Source organism: Somniosus microcephalus, unplaced genomic scaffold (genome assembly GCF_052327205.1).
Source record: "Somniosus microcephalus isolate GS21.2 unplaced genomic scaffold, FLI_Smic_1.0 unresolved_chr3, whole genome shotgun sequence".
Taxonomy (NCBI): Eukaryota; Metazoa; Chordata; class Chondrichthyes; order Squaliformes; family Somniosidae; genus Somniosus; species Somniosus microcephalus.
Window position 1 is genome coordinate 70,233,005 of NW_028225181.1, and position 20,369 is coordinate 70,253,373.

At 49.5% G+C, this 20,369-nt stretch overlaps 2 protein-coding genes across 2 annotated transcripts in view; one reads left to right on the forward strand and one right to left on the reverse strand.

Moving 5' to 3' along the window:
• Nucleotides 1–20,369, reverse strand: part of LOC147091921 (uncharacterized) — a 113,774-nt gene that overhangs the window by 30,284 nt on the left and 63,121 nt on the right. The window contains exons 2-3 of the mRNA XM_085976639.1: nucleotides 11,475–12,446; nucleotides 1,000–1,809 (exon numbers count right to left, since the gene is read on the reverse strand). Coding sequence (XP_085832765.1) covers nucleotides 1,000–1,809; nucleotides 11,475–12,338 — 1,674 coding nt within the window. The 5' untranslated portion in view covers nucleotides 12,339–12,446. The remainder of the gene's footprint in view (nucleotides 1–999; nucleotides 1,810–11,474; nucleotides 12,447–20,369) is intronic.
• The window catches only part of LOC147091922 (uncharacterized), a 32,009-nt gene continuing 29,670 nt past the window's right edge, over nucleotides 18,031–20,369 (forward strand). The window contains exon 1 of the mRNA XM_085976640.1: nucleotides 18,031–18,084. Within this exon, the coding sequence (XP_085832766.1) occupies nucleotides 18,031–18,084 (54 nt within the window). The remainder of the gene's footprint in view (nucleotides 18,085–20,369) is intronic.

The window sequence follows — 20,369 nt, forward strand, 5'->3', positions numbered from 1 at the left end:
GTCGGGCGGCAACATTTCATTTTGGCCGACTGCCAGCACCTGCATCCCTTCCCCTTCTTTGGGGTGTCAGCCGCGATTGCTCAGCCCGGCGTTCCTCTTGATCCGACACCCGCTCCCCTGTGGTCCAGCAGGGCCCCAGTGTGCGCAGTGCTAGGCCCCTCCCCTTTAGTCACGGAGGGAGGTCTGCTATGACACGGTGCTATGTGCCGACGGGCGTGGCGCTGTTACACGAAGCACCGCGAAATTCACTGGTAGCGCCTCAAGAGGGAGGGGAGCGCTTCCAGTGGCACCCCGCCTCCCGCTTGGGGCGCTGGCACTGAATTTAATGCGCAGGGGCGCATACTTTGTCAGGGGGCTAAAATTAGCCCCGGTGACGTTAGCAACCCAAAGGGGGTGCCACCGAATTTCCCCCTAAGAGTCTAAAGGGGCTGGAGGAGCAGAGGGATCCAGGGATCCAGATACACAAATCACTAAAAGTAGCAACACAGGTTAATAAGGCCATTAAAAAAAAGCACTGGGGTACATTCCTAAAGGAGCCTTCTGTTCCGTGCCTAGGAGCTCTGAACCATGGCAGTGAGCGGCTGGGACATGTTTCTCACACGCCTCGAGATTAACCCTCATGGGGACTTTGCTGTCAGTGAAGAGAGAGAAGAAAGACCAAAGTGCCGTTTGCCCCTCTCAGTGTGGCCCTGAAGGACTGTGTCCAGGCTGGAGTTCTGTTCCTGTCGTACGATCCTCCCCCAGATTGTCCTTTCTGAGCTCCAGCCAGGTGATGCTAAACACTCAGGTGGGAAAGACAAAAATCTACAACAATGTGTTTTTAAAAAAGTTGATTTATTTGACATATATCCAGAATATTAAACTCCAGCCAAGTTCCCGGAGTTATTAACATCAGCAGAAACAATCCCCACCTGTCAGAATGAACATGGTTCAGTCCTGGATGTGATTAACAGCAGCAACAACAGCAGCAGAATCCAATCCCTGCAGTCACTTGTGCACTCGCTGGTGTGTCAGGAGGTGGGATGACTGAGTGAATCCCTTCCCACACTCAGGGCAGGTGAACGGCCTCTCCCCAGTGTGAACTCGCTGGTGTGTCAGCAGGTGGGATGAGCAAGTGAATCCCTTCCCACACACGGAGCAGGTGAACGGCCTCTCCCCAGTGTGAACTCGCTGGTGATTCAGCAGGTTGGATGACTGAGTGAATCTCTTCCCACACTCAGAGCAGGTGAACGGCCTCTCCCCAGTGTGAACTCGCTGGTGATTCAGCAGGGTGGATGACTGAGTGAATCCCTTCCCACACACGGAGCAGGTGAACGGCCTCTCCCCAGTGTGAACTCGCTGGTGATTCAGCAGGTTGGATAACTCAGTGAATCCCTTCCCACACTCAGAGCAGGTGAACGGCCTCTCCCCAGTGTGAACTCGCTGGTGATTCATCAGGTTGGATGACTGAGTGAATCTCTTCCCACACTCAGAGCAGGTGAACGGCCTCTCCCCAGTGTGAGTGCGCTGGTGTACAGTGAGCCCAGATGATCGCCTGAACCCAGTCCCGCAGTGAGAGCACCTGAACGGTCTCTCGTCAGTGTGAACACGTTGATGGCACATCAGTTCCCCGGAACTTTTAAAGCACTTCCCACAGTCCGAGCAATTAAAAGGTCTCTCGTCAGTGTGAACTCGCCGGTGTGACAGCAGTTTGTATGAATTAGTGAATCCCTTCCCACACTCAGAGCAGGTGAACGGCCTCTCCCCGGTGTGAACGGTGCTTTTTGCTTCCATATTCAAAGGCCGATGATATTCAGTTCCTGATGAATCGAGTGACTGTCAGATCTTGACGTGATGTTTGGTTTGAGTTTCCCGTCTGCAAATCCTCCCCTTCCAATACCCTGTAAAATGAATTTAAAACAGGGAGCGTGAGAGAACCCACTAAAGAGGCAAGTTGTGAAATTGAGCTCAATGAATCTGGTCATTTGTGGGGCCGGCACTAGAAAAAAGTGACCATGAAAGCTGCTGGATTGTCATAAAATCCGACTGGTTCACTAATGTCCCTCAGTGAAGGGAATCTGTCACCTGGTCTGGGCCTCTGGCCTCTATGGGAGGAGAGAGAGAGAGAGAGAGAGAGAAAGAGGTGGGAGTGGGAGGGGGCAAAGGAGATGGACTTTATACATCTGCAACTCGACCAGAACTTTGACAGAACCTCCAAAACCCACAACCTCCAGCACCTAGAAGGACAAAGGCAGAAGGTGCATGGGAGCACCATCACCTCCAAGTTCTCCAAGTCACACACCATCCAGACTTGGACATATATCGCCGTTGCTACATCATCACTGGGTGAAAATCCTGGAACTCCTTACACAACAGCATTGTGGGAGTACCTTCACCACACAGACTGCAGCGGTTCAAGAAGGCGGCCCACCATCACCTTCTCAATGGGAAAATGGGAATTGGCAACATATTCTGGTCTTGCGAGCGACGCCCACATCCCAAGGATGAATTAAAACAAATCTGCAGATGTAAACTGGATTAAAAGCCTCTACAGAAATACTTATTCCTAAAACAATACTCTTTTACATTGTAGGGACAGTGTCTGTGTAACAACCTAATCTCCCCCAGAATCCACCTCCCTTGACAGTCTCACATTGGAAATTGTTGGATCCTCCTGGGCTCAGAAGTACTGGGGGTTAAACCCAGCTGCTTCTGTTCCATCTCCACTCCAGCTCAAACAGAAGCAACAAAAAGACCTACACAGGCGGCCAGGGACCTACCTTCCGTCAGCCTGCAATAAAACTCTTCCCGACAGCTGCTGACTAATGGCGGCCGCAGCACCCACAATTCACCGCGCCCCAGAAACCACTCTATCCAACTCGCTGATTTACCCGCTGAGAGCGCGCATGCTCCCCGGGGCTGCGGGCCATTCTGGGAGCCTGGCTCCTGTCCTTTGGCCCGAGTTGGACTTGGTGGAACCGGCTGAAGAAACCGGAAAGCGGCGGCTCGGATGGGGGAGGCGCTGCACCCAGGGTTTCCTGGTGCCAGGGCCCTGGCTGCATGTCCGCCGGGCCCGGCCGCTCTGATTCTGATTGAGGTTCTTGATGAGGTAACAGAGAGGGTTAATGAGGGCAATGCGGTTAACATGTTGTACATGGATTTCCAAAAGGCGTTCGACAAGTGCCACATAATAGGCTTGCCAGCAAAGTTGAAGCCCATGGAATAAAAGCGACAGTGGCAGCATGGATACGGAATTGGCAAAGTGACAGGAAATAGAGTAGTGGTGAACGGTTATTTTTCAGACTGGAGGAAGGTATCCAGTGGTGTTCCCCAGGGGTCGGTACTAGGACCACTGCTTTTCTTGAGATATATATATATATATATATATACATACATATATATATATATCTATATATATAAAGCGGCTCTTCTGTCTGTCCCGATGTCTGTCTGTCTGTCCGCCTGGTCTCTATACGTTTGGAAGTTACAGAGCGTACCGACGCGCGCGTCGCCTCAAAAGAAAGCTTGCGATTCCGGACCAGTCATAGGCATTTTTACGTTTCGGCCGGACAAAAATCCTGCCCGCGGTATCCCAAAAACGTTCAGCGTTCCGCTCATTAGCATCTCATTAGCGACCGTGTGACGTCGAGGTCTTCCTACAGTTGAGTGTCGAGTGACTCGACGATTGACCAATCCTACGCTTCGGTGACCTGACCGGTCGACCAATCGGTGCGTGTGTGGGCGGGCCTTATCCTTCTGAACCGAGGTGAGTGGCCGCCATCTTGATTTTCCACGATTTTTTCCCCCACACTTTCTGTGTGTTAGGGAACTAAGGTAAATATTTCAATTATGTGTTAGGCAATTAATTAACAATTTATTTGAGTTTTATATTGTGTTTAGCAACCCCCCCGCGCCTCCTCCTCACCCTCGCGCAGGGGGGACTCGGGGCCTGAAGCTGAAAAAATTTCTCTCTCTCTCTTCCCTCTCTCCTTCTCCTCTTCCCTCTCTCTCCTTCTCCTCTTCCCTCTCTCCTCTTCCCTCTCTCTCCTTCTCCTCTTCCCTCTCTGTCTCTCTCTACTTCCCCCTCTCAGGTGTCGCGGACGGAGCGCGGGCGCGCCGCCCGAAGTTTCCCGCTCGCTAACGGCCTTGCCGGCTCACGCGGGCCGCTCGCACTGACCGCGCATGCGCCGCCCGCACTCACCGCGCATGCGCCCCCCGCACTCACCGCGCATGCGCCGCCCGCCCGCCCGCAGCGGCCGTCCATCAGCCGCGCGATACGCGGGGGACCTCAGCAACGGCACCGGACCTCAGGCGCTAGGCAGGGGGAGGGGCCGGAGAGAGGGACAGAGGGGAGTGGGGGAGCGCGGAGGGGAGGGGTGAGAGGGAGACAGGGGAGGGGAGGGAGAGAGGGGAGGGGAGGGAGAGAGGGGAGGGAGGGATAGGACAGGGAGAGGACATGACAGGGAGAGGGGGGACACACAGGGGCAGGGAGACCAAACGCCCCAAAATTGCCCTCGCGCCCCAAAATTGCCCTCGCAACGCAGGGCTCCCCAGCTAGTGCATGTATGTATGAGTCGATCTCTCTGTCTGTCCTTCTGTCCTCGGGTGTGCGTCTGTCCGGCTATGCGCTCGAAAGTTATAGAGCGTACCTACGCGCGCGTTACCTCCGAAGAAAGCTTACGCTTCCGGGACGGTCGTAAGCGTATTTACTTTTCGGTCGCACGAAAATTGTTCGCGCCTTATGCAAAAAACCTTCAAAATTAAACTCATTATCTGCTACTTAGCATTGATTGACTGACGTCAAGGTTCGACCAATCCTGTGCCGTCACGATTGACCAATCCGACAGTATGGTCCCCTGTGTGTGTGTGTGGGCGGGACTAATCGTTTTCATCTCAGGGATCTGGCAGCCATTGTTTCACTACCATTACTTCAGCTTCCAGCTCAAACTACTTTGACCATCCAGCTTTGAAAAAGTTAGTATCTCTTTTAAAAATAACATAAGATTTACCAAAAACGTTTTATAAGTACTTTCACTTTCATCTTTCAAGGTATTAAAAGGTAGAAATGTTGCCCGGCAGCAGATTCACAAAGGGACAGAGACAGGGCCCAAAAGCCTGGGACTCGATTTAAAATGTTGCCCGGCAGCAGATTCACAGAGGGACAGACAGGCCCCAAAGCCTCGCACTCGATTTAAACCGCCCGGCCCAAAACAGCCCTGGCAAAGCCGGCCTCCCCCAGCTAGTATATATTATATCTATCTATCTAGGATACATCTGTCTGTCTATCTGTCTGTCTGTCGAGCTATACACTCTAAAGTTATAGAGCGTACCTACACGTGCGTTACATCAAAAGAAAGCTTGCGATTCCGGAATGGTCGTAAGCGTATTTACGTTTCGGCCGGACAAAAATTGCGCCCGCAGTATCCAAAAAACGTTCAAAATTCCGCTCATTATCTGCTCATTAGCATTGAGTTACATCGAGGTCGACCAATCGTATGGTCCAGCGACCCGACGGTCGACTAATCGCGGCGTGGCGGGGGCGGGTTCCTGGCGTGTGTGGGCGGGCCCCCCTAGAGTCGAGTGACAGGACGATTGACCAATCCTACGCTTCAGTGACCTAACGGTCGACCAATCGGTGCGCGTGTGGGCGGGCCTTATCGTTCTGAACCGAGTTGAGTCGACGCTATCATGATTCCAAACTTTTCATTTCTTTTTCCCGCTTTCTGCGTGTTTCTTTTCAAATCTACATTTCCACCAAAAAAAGTCGCTTTTAAAACACAAAATGTTTAAAAAAGTTAATTCATTTGTAAATCTTTTTTCTAACCTCTATAATTTTCCTACCTTTCACCGTTTTTCCAGGCAGGCCTCGAAGCCTGGGCGTCTGTTGCCCAGCCACGCCCGAGCTACGCACCGGCCATCCCGCTGGGCCCGATTCCGAACCAGCGGCCAGCCATCTTGGTAAAGGCTGGCTGGGCTCACTGCAAGCTCCTCGCGCTGCACGGCGCACCTCCACACAGAGCGCGGCCAGAGGGAAGCGAGCAGGCTCGGGAGGGGGGGGCGGGGCTCGGGAGGGGGAGCGGAGAGGGTTACTCCGGCAACCGGGCTCGCCAGCCGCAATCGGCCGTCTCAAGCCGCTCAGGCCCGGAGATCGGGAGGCGGAGAGTTACCAAGGCAACCAGGCCCGGCCAGCCGCAATCGGCCGTCTCAGGCCCGGCCTCGGAAGGGCGGGGCTCGGGCTCACCAGGGCACTGCGCTCGACATGTCAGTGCGTGGGGCGGCACGGAGCTCAGCGGAGCCATCGCCGGCAGAGGGGAGAGGGTCTGCTGGCTCCCCCCTCCCTTTCTCACCCCCTCCCCCCCTTGGTGACCGGGAGGGGTCGCTGAGCCGGACTCAGTCCAAACCGTCGCTCCCTGTGCGCATGCGCGGACTATCGTCTGTCAATCAACCATCAGCCAGAAGAGGTCGCTGGTGAGACCAGTGAAGAAAGAAACACTTGCATTTCTATAGCGCCTTTCACCATCACCGGATGCCCCAAAGTGCTTTACAGCCAATCAAGTACTTTTGAAGTGTAGTCACTGCTGTAATGTAGGAAATGCGGCAGTCAAATAGCGCACAGCAAGCTCCCACAAACAGCAATGTGATAATGACCAGATAATCTATCTTTTTGTTAAATCTGTTTCTCTCTCTACGGATGTTGCCTGGCCTGCTGAGTGTTTCCAGCATTTCCTGTTGTTATTTCAGATTTCCAGCATCCGCAGTATTTTGCTATTATCCTTTTGTTACATTGATTGAGGGATAAACATTGGCTAGGACACCGGGGATATTTCCCCTGCTCTTTCCCAACAAACCGTCTATATTCTCCTGTAGCCTGAGGCTTCCCTCCTCGCTATTTACCACTCCACCAATTTTCGTGTCATCTGCAAACTTACTGATCATACCTCCTACATTCATATCTAAATCATTAATGTACACTACAAACAACAAAGGACCCAGACCCTGTGGTACACCACTGGACACAGGCTTCCAGTCACAAAAACAACCTTCGACCATCACCCTCTGCCTCCTGCCACTAAGCCAATTTTGGATCCAATGTGCCAAATTGCCCTGGATCCCATGGGGTCTTACCTTCTTGACCAGTCTCCCATGTGGGACTTTGTCAAAAGCCTTACTGAAGTCCATGTGGACTACATCAACTGGACTGCCCTCATCCACACACCTCGTCACCCACATCGAAAAATTTAATCAAATTGGTTAGACATGATCTCCCCCTGACAAAGCTATGCTGACTATCCTTGGTTAATCCTTGCCTCTCCAAGTGGAGACTAATTCTGTCCCTCAGAATTTTATCCAATAATTTCCCAACCGTTGATGTTCGGCTCACTGGCCTGTAATTCCCTGATATATCCCTACTACTACCCTTCTTGAATAATGGTACTACGCTAGCTGTTCTCCAGTCCTCTGGCACCTCCCCTGTGGCCAGAGAGGTTCTGAAAATTTGTGTCAGAGCCGCTGCAATCTCCTCCCTTGCCTCACACAGCAGGCTGGGATACATCTCGTCTGGGCCTGGGGGTTTATCCACTTTTAAGCCCGCTAAAACCACTAATACCTCCTCCCTCTCAATACTAATTTGTTCAAGTATATCACAATCCCCCTGCCTGATTTCTATGCCTGCATTGTCCTTATCCATAGTGAACACAGATGCAAAATATTTATTTAAAACCTCACCTACATCTTCTGGCTCTGCACACAGATTGCCACTTTGGTCCCAAATGGGCTCTACTCTTTCCCTGGTTATCCTCTTGCCCTTAATATACTAACAAAACACCTTGGGATTTTCCTTTATTTTGCCCGCCAGTGTTTTTTCATGACCCCTCTTCGCTCTCCTAATTTCTTTTTTTAAGTACCCCCCTGCACTTTCTGTACTCCTCTCGGGCTTCCACTGCTTTTAGTCCTTTGTATCTGCCAAAAGCCACCCTTTTTTTCCTAATCCATTCTTGTATGTCCATCTCCAGCACCGGTGTGTATCTGAGTCAATGGGCCTCTCTCTGACCATTCTCCCCAGTCCATCTCCAGGACCAGTGTGTATCTGAGTCAATGGAACTTTCTCCCCAGTCCAACTCCAGGACCAGTGTGTATGAGTCACAGGGACGCTCTCTGACCTTTCTCCCCAGTCCATCTCCAGGACCAGTGTGTATCTGAGTCAATGGGACTCTCTCTGAACTTTCTCCCCAGTCCATCTCCAGGACCAGTGTGTATCTGAGTCAATGGGACTCTGACCTCTCTCCCCAGTCCATGTCCAGGACTAGTGTGTATCTAAGTCAATGGGACACTCTCTGACCTTTCTCCCCAGTCCATCTCCAGGACCAATGTGTACCTGAGTCAATGGGGCTCTCTCTGACCTTTCTCCCCAGTCTATCTCCAGGACCAGCGTGTATCTGAGTCAATGGGACTCTCTCTGACCTTTCTCCCCAGTCCATCTCCAGGACCAGTGTGTATCTGAGTCAATGGGACTCTCTCTGACCTTTCTCCCCAGTCCATCTCCAGGACCAGTGTGTATCTGAGTCAATGGGACTCTCTCTGACCTTTCTCCCCAGTCCATATCAGTCTTTACAGTAGAAGACACTAAGAATATCCCAACACTGGACAAACAGGGGGCTAAAGGGGGGGAGGAGCTAAACATGATCAAAATCACTAAGGAAGTGGTACTCGGTGAAATAATGGGACTCAAGGCAGATAAATCACCTGGACCTGATGGCTTACATCCTAGGGTCTTGAGGGAAGTGGCGGTAGGGATTGTGGATGCATTGGTAATAATTTTCCAAAACTCCCTGGACTCGGCAAAGGTCCCGGCAGACTGGAAAACTGCTAATGTAACACCCTTATTTAAAAAGGGCAGTAGACAGAAGGCTGGAAACTATAGACCGGTTAGCCTAACATCTGTGGTAGGTAAAATTTTGGAGTCCATTATTAAGGAGACAGTAACAGGACATTTGGATAATCATAATTTAATAGGACAAAGTCAGCATGGTTTTATGAAGGGGAAGTCATGTTTGACAAATTTGCTGGAGTTCTTTGAGGAAGTAACATATAGGGTGGATAAAGGGGAACCAGTGGACGTAGTGTATTTAGACTTCCAAAAGGCATTTGACAAGGTGCCATGCAAAAGATTATTGCTTAAGATAAAAAACCACGGGATTGGGGTAATATTCTGGCATGGATAGACGATTGGCTATCTAACAGAAGGCAGAGAGTTGGGATAAATGGTTCATTCTCAGACTGGCAATCAGTAACTAGTGGTGTTCCGCAGGGGTCAGTGCTGGGTCCCCAGCTCTTTACAATCTATATTAACGATTTGGAGGAGGGGACCGAGTGTAACATATCAAAGTTTGCAGATGATACTAAGATGGGAGGGAAAGTAGTGAGTGAGGAGGACATAAAAAACCTGCAAGGGGACATAGACAGGCTAAGTAAGTGGGCAGAGATTTGGCAGATGGAATACAATACTGGAAAGTGTGAGGTTATGCACTTTGGCAGGAAAAATCGTAGAGCAAGTTATTATCTTAATGGCAAGAAACTGGAAAGTACTGAAGTACAAAGGGATCTGGGGGTCCTGGTGCACGAAACTCAAAAGGTTAGTATGCAGGTGCAGCAAGTGACTAAGAAGGCCAATGGAATGTTGGCTTTCATTGCTAGGGGGATAGAATATAAAAATAGGGAGGTATTGCTTCAGTTGTACAATGTATTGGTGAGACCGCACCTGGAACACTGCATACAGTTTTGGTGTCCATACTTAAGAAAGGACATACTTGCTCTCGAGTCAGTACAAAGAAGGTTCATTCGGTTAATCCCGGGGATGAGGGGATGGACATATGAGGAGAGGTTGAGTAGATTGGGACTCTACTCATTGGAGTTCAGAAGAATGAGAGGCGATCTTATTGAAACATATAAGATTGTGAAGGGGTTGGATCGGGTGGATGCAGGGAAGATGTTCCCGATGATGGGTGAAACTAGAACTAGGGGGCATAGTCTTAGAATAAGGGGCTGCTCTTTCAAAACTGAGATGAGGAGGAACTACTTCACTCAGAGGGTGGTAGGTCCATGGAATATGCTGCCCCAAAAAGCTGTAGAAGCTACATCATTACATAAATTTAAAAGAGAAATAGACAGTTTCCTAGAAGTAAAGGGAATTAAGGGTTACGGGGAGCGGGCAGGAATTTGGACATGAGTCTAGGTTCGGATCGGTCATGGCCCTGAGGGTAGCGGAGCGGGCCCAGGGGCTGTGTAGCCTGATCCTGCTCCTATTTCGTGTGTCTAATTCTGTTAGATTCAGGAGATGGTTCTGTGATAGTGGATTGGCGTTTAGGACCAGATCAGCCATGATCTTATTGAATGGCGGAGCAGCCTCGAGGGGCCGATTGGCCTACTCCTGCTCCTATTTCTTATGTTCTTATATGTCAGACAGGGTCAGGGGTCGTTCCTGCAGCCGCGGCGACACCACTTAAAGGACAGGTGTCGGGCGGCAAATTTTTATTTTGGCCGACTGCCAGCACCTGCCCCCTTCTCCTTTCTTCTTCGGGGTGTCAGCCGTGATCGCTCAGCCCGGCGCTCCTCTTGATCCAACACCGCACTCCCCGGTGGTCCAGCAGGGCCCCGGTGTGCGCAGTGCTAGGCTCCTCCCCTTTAATCAGGGAGGGAGGTCTGCTATGACGCGGTGCTATGTGCCGACGGGCGTGGCGCTGTTACACGAAGCACCATGAAATTCACTGGTAGCGCCTCAAGAGGGGAGCACTTGCAGTAGCACCCCGCCTCCTGCTTGGGGCGCTGCCACTGAATTTAATGCGCAGGGGCGCTAACTTTTTTAGGGGGCTAAAATTAGCCCCGGAAACGTTAGCAACCCAAAGGGGGCGCCACCGAATTTCCCCCTAAGAGTCTAAATGGGCTGGAGGAGCAGAGGGATCCAGGGACACAGATAAACAAATCACTAAAAGTAGCAACACATGTTAATAAGGCCATAAAAAAAGCACTGGGGTACATTCCTAAAGGAGCCTTCTGTTCCGTGCCTAGGAGCTCTGAACCATGGCAGAGTGTGGCTGGGATACGTTTCTCACACGCCTCGAGATTAACCCGTATGGCAACTTTGCTGTCAGTGAAGAGAGACAAGAAAGACCAAGTGCCGTTTGCCCCTCTCAGTGTGGCCCTGAAGGACTGTGTCCAGGCTGGAGTTCTGCTCCCGCCGTACGATCCTCCCCCAGATTGTCCTTTCTGAGCTCCAGCCAGGTGATGCTAAACACTCAGGTGGGAAAGACAAAGATCTACAACAATGTGTTTAAAACAAAGTTGATTTATTTGACATCTATCCAGAATATTAATAACTCCGGGAAATGGGCTGGAATTTAACATCAGCAGAAACAATCCCCAACTGTCAGAATGAACATGGTTCAGTCCTGGATGTGATTAACAGCAGCAACAACAGAATCCAACCGCTGCAGTCACTTGTGAACTCGCTGGTGTCTCAGCAGGTTGGATGACTGAGTGAATCCCTTCCCACACATGGAGCAGGTGAACGGCCTCTCCCCAGTGTGAGTGCGCTGGTGGACAGTGAGCGCAGATGACTGCCTGAACCGAGTCCCGCAGTGATGGCACCTGAACGGCATCTCCCCAGTGTGAGTGCGCTGGTGTACAATGAGCTCAGATGACCACCTGAACCCAGTCCCGCAGTGAGAGCAGGTGAACGGTCTCTCCCCAGTGTGAACACGTTGATGGTGTATCAGTTCCCCGGAACCTTTATAGCACTTCCCACAGTCCGAGCAGTTAAAAGGTCTCTCCTCAGTGTGAACTCGCTGGTGATTCAGCAGGGTGGATGAATCAGTGAATCCCTTCCCACACTCGGAGCAGGTGAACGGCCTCTCCCCGGTGTGAACACGCTGGTGTGTCAGCAAGTTGGATGAATTAGTGAATCCCTTCCCACACTCAGAGCAGGTGAACGGCCTCTCCCCGGTGTGAACACGCTGGTGTGTCAGCAAGTTGGATAAATTAGTGAATCCCTTCCCACACTCGGAGCAGGTGAATGGCCTCTCCCCGGTGTGAACACGCTGATGTGTCAGCAGGTTGGATGAATTAGTGAATCCCTTCCCACACTCGGAGCAGGTGAACGGCCTCTCCCCAGTGTGAACTCGCTGGTGTATCAGCAGGTTGGATGAATTAGTGAATCCCTTCCCACACTCGGAGCAGGTGAACGGCCTCTCCCCGGTGTGAATGCGCTTGTGTCTCGATAGGCCAGAGGGTTGGCTGAAGCTTCGTCCACACACAGAACACGTGTACGGTTTCTCCCCACTGTGAACGGTGCTTTTTGCTTCCATGTTCAGAGGCCGGTGATATTCAGATCCGATGTGTCGACTGACTCTGTCAGATCTTGAAGTGATGTTTGGTTTGAGCTTACCATCTGTAAGTCCTCCCCTTCCAGTGCCCTGTAAAATTAATTTAAAACAGGGAGCATGAGAGACAACCCACAAAGGCAGGTTGTGAAATTGAGCTCAGTGAATCTGGTCATTTGGTGGGCCGGCACTCGAAAAAAGTGACCATGAAAGCTGCCGGATTGTCATAAAAACCCAACTGATTCACTAATGTCCTTCAGGGAAGGGAATCCACCACCTGGTCTGGGCCCACACAAGACTCTGGCCTCTATGGGAGGAGAGAGAGAGAGAGAGAGGTGGGAGTGGGAGGGGGGAGGGGGGCGAAGGAAAGGAACTTGATACATCTGCAACTCGACCAGAACTTTGATAGAACCTCCAAAACCCGTAACCTCCACCGCCTAGAAGGACAAGGGCAGCTGTTGTATGGGAGAACCATCATATCCAAGTTCCCCTCCAAGTCACACATCATCCTGACTCAGATATATTCATAGTTACTGGGTCAAAATCCTGGAACTCCTTACCGAACAACATTGTGGGAATACCTTCACCACACGGACTGCAGCGGTTCAAGAAGGCGACTCACCACCCCCTTCTCAACGGGAAACTGGGGATTGGCAATATTTGCTGCTCCGGCGAGCTACACCCACATCCCAAGAATGAATTAAAACAAATCTGTAGATGTAAACTGGATTAAAAGCCTGTACAGAAATACTTGTTCCTAAAACAATACTCTTTTACATTGAACGGACAGTGTCTGTTTAACAACCTAATCTCCCCTAGAATCCACCTCCCTTGACAGTCTCACATTGGAAATTGTTGGGTCCTCCTGGGCTCAGAAGTACTGGGGGTTAAACCCAGCAGCTTCTCCTATATCTCCACTCCAGCTCAAACTGAAGCATACAAACATACAAACATAGAAACATAGAAGATAGGAGCAGGAGTAGGCCATTCGGCCCCTCTAGCCTGCTCCGCCATTCAATGCGATCATGCTGATCATCAAAATTCAGAACCCGGTCCCTGTTTTCTCCCCATACCCCTTGATCTCTTTAGCCTTAAGAAATATATCCAACTCCTTCTTGAATATATTTAATGTATTGGCCTCTACTGCCTTCTGTGGTAGAGAATTCCACAGGTTCACCACTCTCTGGGTGAAGAAATTCCTCCTAATTTCTGTCCTAAATGGCTTACCCCGTATCCTTAGACTGTGACCCCTGGTTCTGGACTCCCCGACCATCGGGAACATCCTTCCTGCATCTAGTCTGTCCAGTCCTGTCAGAATTTCATAAGTTTCAATGAGATCCCCTCTCATTCTTCTAAACTCCAGTGAGTACAAGCCCAATCGTCCCAATCTCTCCTCATACGTCATTCCTGCCATCCCAGGTATCAGTCTGGTGAATCTTCGTTGAACTCCCTCCCCGGCAAGAACATCCTTCCTCAGATAAGGCGACCAAAACTGCACACAATACTCACGATGTGGTCTCACCAAGGCTCTGTACAACTGCAGCAAGAAATCCTTGTTCCTGTACTCAAACCCCCTCGCTACGAAGGCCAACATACCATTTGCCTTCTTAACCGCCTGCTGCACCTGCATGCTTACCTTCAGCGACTGGTGCAAAAGGACACCTAGGTCTCGTTGCACTTCCCCTTCTCACAATCTACTGCCATTCAGATAATAATCTGCCTTCCTGTTTTTGCCACCAAAGTGGATAACCTCGCATTTATCCACATTATACTGCATCTGCCATGCTTCTGCCCAATCACCCAACCTGTCCAAATCATACTGGAGTTTTTCGGCATCCTCCTCACACACGCCCACCCTGCTTTGTGTTGTCTGCAAACTTGGAGATGTTACATCTAGTTCCCTCGTCTAGATCATTTATTTATATGTATATATATTGTGAATAGCTGGGGTCCTAGGACCGATCCCTGCGTTACCCCACTAGTCACTGCCTGCCACTCGGAAAAAGACCCGTTTATTCCAACTCTTTGCTTCCTGTCTGCCAACCAGTTCTCTATCCAAGTCAGTACATTGCCCCCAATCCCATGTGCCTTAACTTTACATGCTAATCTCTTCTACGGTACCTTATCGAAAGCCTTCTGAAAGTCCAAATACACCACATCCACTGGTTCTCCCTTATCTATTCTACCAGTTACAATCTCAAAAAATTGCAGTAGATTAGTCAAGCATGATTTACCTTTTGTAAATCCATGTTGACTTTGTCCGATCCTGTCACTGTTTTCCAAGTGCTCTGCTATTACATCTTTTATAATGGACTCTAGCATTTTCCCCACTACCGATATAATTCCCCGTTTTCTCTCTACCACCTTTTTTGAATAGTGGGGTAATATTAGCAACCCTCCAACCCATAGGAACTGTTCCAGAGTCTATCGAATTTTGGAAGATGACCAGCAATGCATCTACTATTTCTAGGGCTACTTCCTTTAGTACCCTAGGATGTCGATTATCAGGCCCTGGGGATTTATCGGCCTTCAATCCCGTCAATTTCCCCTAACACCATTTCCCTACAAATACTGATTTCTTTCAGTTCCTCCCTCTCATTAGACCCTATGTTCCCCGACATCTCTGGAAGGTTATTTGTGTCCTCCTTTGTGAAGACAGAACCAAAGAATGTATTTAATTGGCCTGTCATTTCTTTGTTCCCCATTATAAATTCCCCTGATTCTGACTGCAAGGGACCTATGCTTGACTTCACCAATCTTTTTCTCTTCACATATCAACAGTTAGTTTTTATGTTCCCTGAAAGCTTACTCTCATACTCTATTTTCCCCCTCTTACTTAATCCCTTTGTCCTCCTTTGCTGAATCCTAAACTGCTCCCAATCCTCAGGTTTACTACTTTTTCTGGCCAATTTATATGTCCTCTCCTTGGATCTTATGCTATCCCTAATTTCCCTTGTTAGCCACGGTTGAGTCACCTTTTTTGTTTTATTTTTATGCCAAACAGGGATGAACAAATTCTGTAGTTCATCCATGCAATCTTTGAATGTTTGCCATTGCCTATCCACCATCAAGCCTTTGAGTAACATTCCCCAAGCAATCCTACCCAACTCGCGCCTCATACCATCGTAGTTTCCTTTATTTAAATTCAGGACCCTAGTCTCTGAGTCAACTACTTCACTCTCCATCTTAATGAAGAATTCTATCATATTATGATCGCTCTGACCCAAGGGGCCTCGCACAACAAGATTGCTAATTAATTCTTTCTCATTACATAATACCCAGTCTAAGATGGCCTGATCTCTGGTTGGTTCCTCGACATATTGGTCCAGGAAACCATCCCGTAAACACTCCAGGAATTCCTCCTCCAGAGTATGGTTACTAATTTGTTTAGCCCAATCTATATGTAGATTAAAGTCACCCATGATAACTGCTGTGCCCTTATTGCACGCGTCTCTAATTTCCCATTTAATGCCATCCCCAACCTCTGCATTACTGTTTGGAGGTCTGTATAACACTCCCACTAATGTTTTCTGCCCCTTGGTATTTCTCAGCTCTACCCATACAGATTCCACATCATCAGAGCTAATATCCTTGCTTTCAATTGTGTTAATCTCCTCTTTAAAAAGCAATGCTACCCCACCTCCTTTTCCTTTTTGCCTATCTTTCCTGAATATTGAATACCCCTGGATGTTGAGTTCCCAGCCTTGGTCACCCTGGAGCCATGTTTCCGGAATCCCAATCATATCATATCCGTTTACCTCTATTTGCGCAACTAATTCATCCACCTTATTACGAATGCTCTTTGCATTAAGACACAAGGCCTTCAGGCTTGTCTTTTTAACACTCTTACACCTTTTAGAATTATTATTTACTGTGGCTATGTTTGATTTAAACCCATGATTTCTCTGACTGCCACTTTTGTTTTTCTCCTTCCTGTCTTTTGCTTCTATCCTTGTTTCCCTTTCCTCTGTCTCCCTGCTCAGGTTCCCAACCCCCTGCCATTTTAGTTTAAACCCTCCCCCAGAGCACTAGCAAACACTCCCCCTCGGACATCAGTCCCGGTCCTGCCCAGGTGCAAACCGTCCGGTTTGTACTAGCCCCACCTCCCCCAGAACTGGTTCCAATGTCCCAGGAATTTGAATCCCTCCCCCTTGCACCATTCCTCTAGCCACGTAGTCATCTGAAATATCCTTCTATTTCTACTCTGACTAGCACGTGGCACTGGTAGCAATCCTGAGATTACTACCTTGGAGGTCCTATTTTTTAATTTACCTCCTAACTCCCTATATTCAGCTTTTAGGACCTCATCCCATTTTTTTACCTATACCGTTGGTACCTATATGCACCACGACAATTGGCTGTTCACCCTCCCCTTCCAAAATGTTCTGCAGCCGCTCTGAGACATCCTTGACCCTTGCACCAGGAAGGCAACATACCATCCTGGAGTCACGTTTGCGGCCGCAGAAACGCCTATCTATTCCCCTTACAATCGAATCAATTCAATTCAATTCAATTCAATTCAAATCGCTTTATTGGCATGATAAGGTACATCTTATGTTGCCAAAGCATCAAAATACATTTATGGTTGAACACATAAACGCAGTTCTATTCATACAGTGTATAAACAGGTATATCCCTGAGTGTATAAATATACATTCGCATTATTTATATATACTCTTTTCTTAGGTTTACTGGTTGTCCCTCTGTTCATGGCAAGCTGTAACCTAGTGTGCCGCCAGTGCTACACAGCTTCTCTCCTCCCCCAGTAGGTATGGGAGTTTTTGGTCGTCATTCAGATTTCTGAATTCAGGGCATATTTGTGAGAATTTTTGGTAGAAATTCTCCCTGATGCCCTGATATTTTCCACAGGCTGTGAGGAAGTGCATCTCTGTCTCCACTACTCCCTGACTGCAGTGAGAGCATATCCTGTCCTCTCTTGGCAGCCTGGTCTGCCTGTGTCTGCCTTTTTCGATCGCTTATTACTATAGCTCTCCCACTCTTTTTCCTCCCGTCCTGTGCAGCAGAACCACCCACGGTGCCAGGAAATTGGCTGCTGCTGCCTTCCCCTGATAAGCCATCCTTCGCAACAATATCCAAAGTGGTATATCTGTTTGAGAGGGGGATGCCCACTGTAATGAAATCTGTTTGTTCTTGCCTGTATTCGTTTTGCACTCATGTATATTACCCTCCCCCACACGGTGTATGGTTTCACTTCCTCTTTCCTGACTAACCTGTATGGCTCATTCCTGCGAGCCAGTCAGTGTGTTGAGATGTTAGCTCTGATCTTAGTGATTAAAAGCCAACTTGTTGAAGTCTATAACTTCTAGTTTTGTGGTTATTGAAGGCACATCAATTTTAATCACTAAAGAATACTAGGATGGGTCGACTCCTAAAACCAGAGCGTCTGGACTTGGATCCACATTCTGCTGAAGCATCAAATCAATTTGGACACTGGCTCAAATGCTTCGAACTCTTCGTGAGGGCCTCATCTGCTAGCGAGGTAGATAAACTGAGTCTACTGACTACTCGCGTTAATCATCGGATTTATTCGTTCATCCGGGACGCCACCTCTTACACGGAGGCCATCACTATCCTGAAGGCCCAATACCAGAGGCCAGTAAACGAAGTGTACGCCAGACATCTGCTGGCTACACGCAGGCAGCGACCTGAGGAATCAATGGACGATTTCTTACAGGGCTTAAAGGACTTGGTCCCGGACTGTAACTGCAAGGCCGTGACGGCCAATGTGTACTCTGACGAATTGGTCCGCGATTCCTTCATCACGGGCCTCAAATCGAATTATATCCGGCAGAGACTGCTGGAGAAGGAGGTCCTGGACTTAAAAAAGGCAGTGGCCACTGCGCGATCGCTGGACGTGGCCCAGAAAAACTCTGACTCTTATTCTTCTGGCCATGCGGCCCTCACCGCCTCGTGCGCGCCGAGCGGGCCGCCATCTTGGAATCAGCCATCTTCCCCATCCAGGTCTCAGACCAGCTCTACACCGCCGGAGTCCCCACACAGAAGTTCACCCAGGAGTCCTACTACAGCGGCAATGTCTCGAGGCCCGAAATGCTACTTCTGCGGCCAGGCCAAGCACCCCAGACAACGATGCCCAGTGAAGGACGCTACATGCTTCAAATGTAAGAAAAAGGGGCATTTTAGCAAAGTCTGCAGGGGGAATCCGATTTCCAACTCCGTCACCGCCTCGTGCGTGCCGTGCGGGCCGCCATCTTGGGATCCGCCATCTTTTCCCGACTCAACGGCCGCCCAGGGCCCAACAGTGGCTTCGATCACGGTGGATCAATCCAGGCCACACCCGTTGACAAAATCCATGGTGGACATACAGGTAAACGGGAATTTAACTAAATGTTTAATTGACTGTGGGAGTACCGAGAGTTTTATCCACCCTAGCCTGGTATGGCAGCACTCATTAACGGTAACCCCTACACGGAGCAGAATTGCTATGGCTGCTAAGCCCCACACTTCGGACATTTTGGGCTACTGTGTGGTAACACTGACTGTAAAAGGCACGGACTACAAGGACTTTAAACTCCTCGTGATGCCAGAACTCTGTGTTAATGTAATCTTGGGTCTGGACTTCCAGTGCCACCACGAAAGTGTCACGCTAGCATATGGCGGGTCCCAGCCGCCACTCACAGTCTGTGGCCTATCAACCTTAAAAATCAGCCCACCCTCTTTATTCGCTAATCTCGCTCCGAACTGTAGGCCCATAGCGACTAAAAGTAGACAGTACAGTCTGGAAGACAGACACTTTATCAAGGCGGAAGTGGACAGACTCCTGCGGGAAGGCATTATTGAATGCAGTACCAGTCCGTGGCGTGCCCAAGTAGTCATAGTTAAAAATAGCGAAAAGAAACGGATGGTAATTGACTACAGCCAGACTGTTAATATTTATACCCAGCTGGACGCCTACCCTTTACCCCGCATATCAGAAATGGTCAACCAGATCGCGCAATACCGAGTCTTCTCGACTATCGACCTCAAATCCACGTATCACCAGCTCCCCATTAGAATGGAGGACCGCCCATACACCACCTTCGAGGCGAACGGACGCCTCTACCATTTTCTCAGAGTGCCCTTCGGGGTAACAGATGGGGCTTCGGTCTTCCAACGTGAGATGGACCGCATGGTTGACGAGAATAAACTACAAGCTACCTACCCCTATCTGGACAATGTCACTATCTGCGGGCACAACCAGCAAGACCACGATCTAAATCTTGCGAGATTTTTAAAAACTGCCCTAAAGCTGAATCTAACCTACAACGAAGACAAATGTGTCTTCAACACAACCCGTCTCTGTATCCTCGGCTGTGTGGTGGAAGATGGGGTAATTGGACCGGACCCTGACCGATTACGCCCCCTAAAGGAACTGCCCCTGCCACACAATCCCAAAGCTTTAAAAAGGTGCCTGGGATTTTTTTCGTATTATGCCCAATGGGTGCCCAATTACTCTGATAAGGCCCGACCCCTCATTAAATCAACGTCCTTCCCACTACCAGCTGAAGCTCGGGAGGCTTTCACCAGTATTAAACAGGACATTGAAAGGGCTGCACTGTGTGCAGTGGATGAAAGCATTCCCTTTCAAGTCGAAAGCGATGCGTCAGACTTTGCTTTAGCTGCGACCCTCAATCAGGCTGGGAGACCTGTGGCCTTCTTCTCCCGAACCCTTCAGGGACCTGAAATCAGGCACTCTTTTGTCGAGAAGGAGGCACAGGCTATAGTGGAGGCAGTGCGGCACTGGAGACACTACCTAGCCGGCAAACGTTTCACCCTGCTCACCGACCAGCGGTCGGTGGCTTTCATGTTTAATAACAAACAAAGGGGGAAAATCAAGAATGACAAAATGCTCAGGTGGAAGATCGAACTATCCACGTTCGACTATGATATTATGTACAGGCCGGGAACCCTTAATGAACCCCCAGACGCCCTATCGCGGGGAATGTGTGCCAGCATTCATACGGACAAATTACAGGGTCTCCACAATGACCTCTGTCA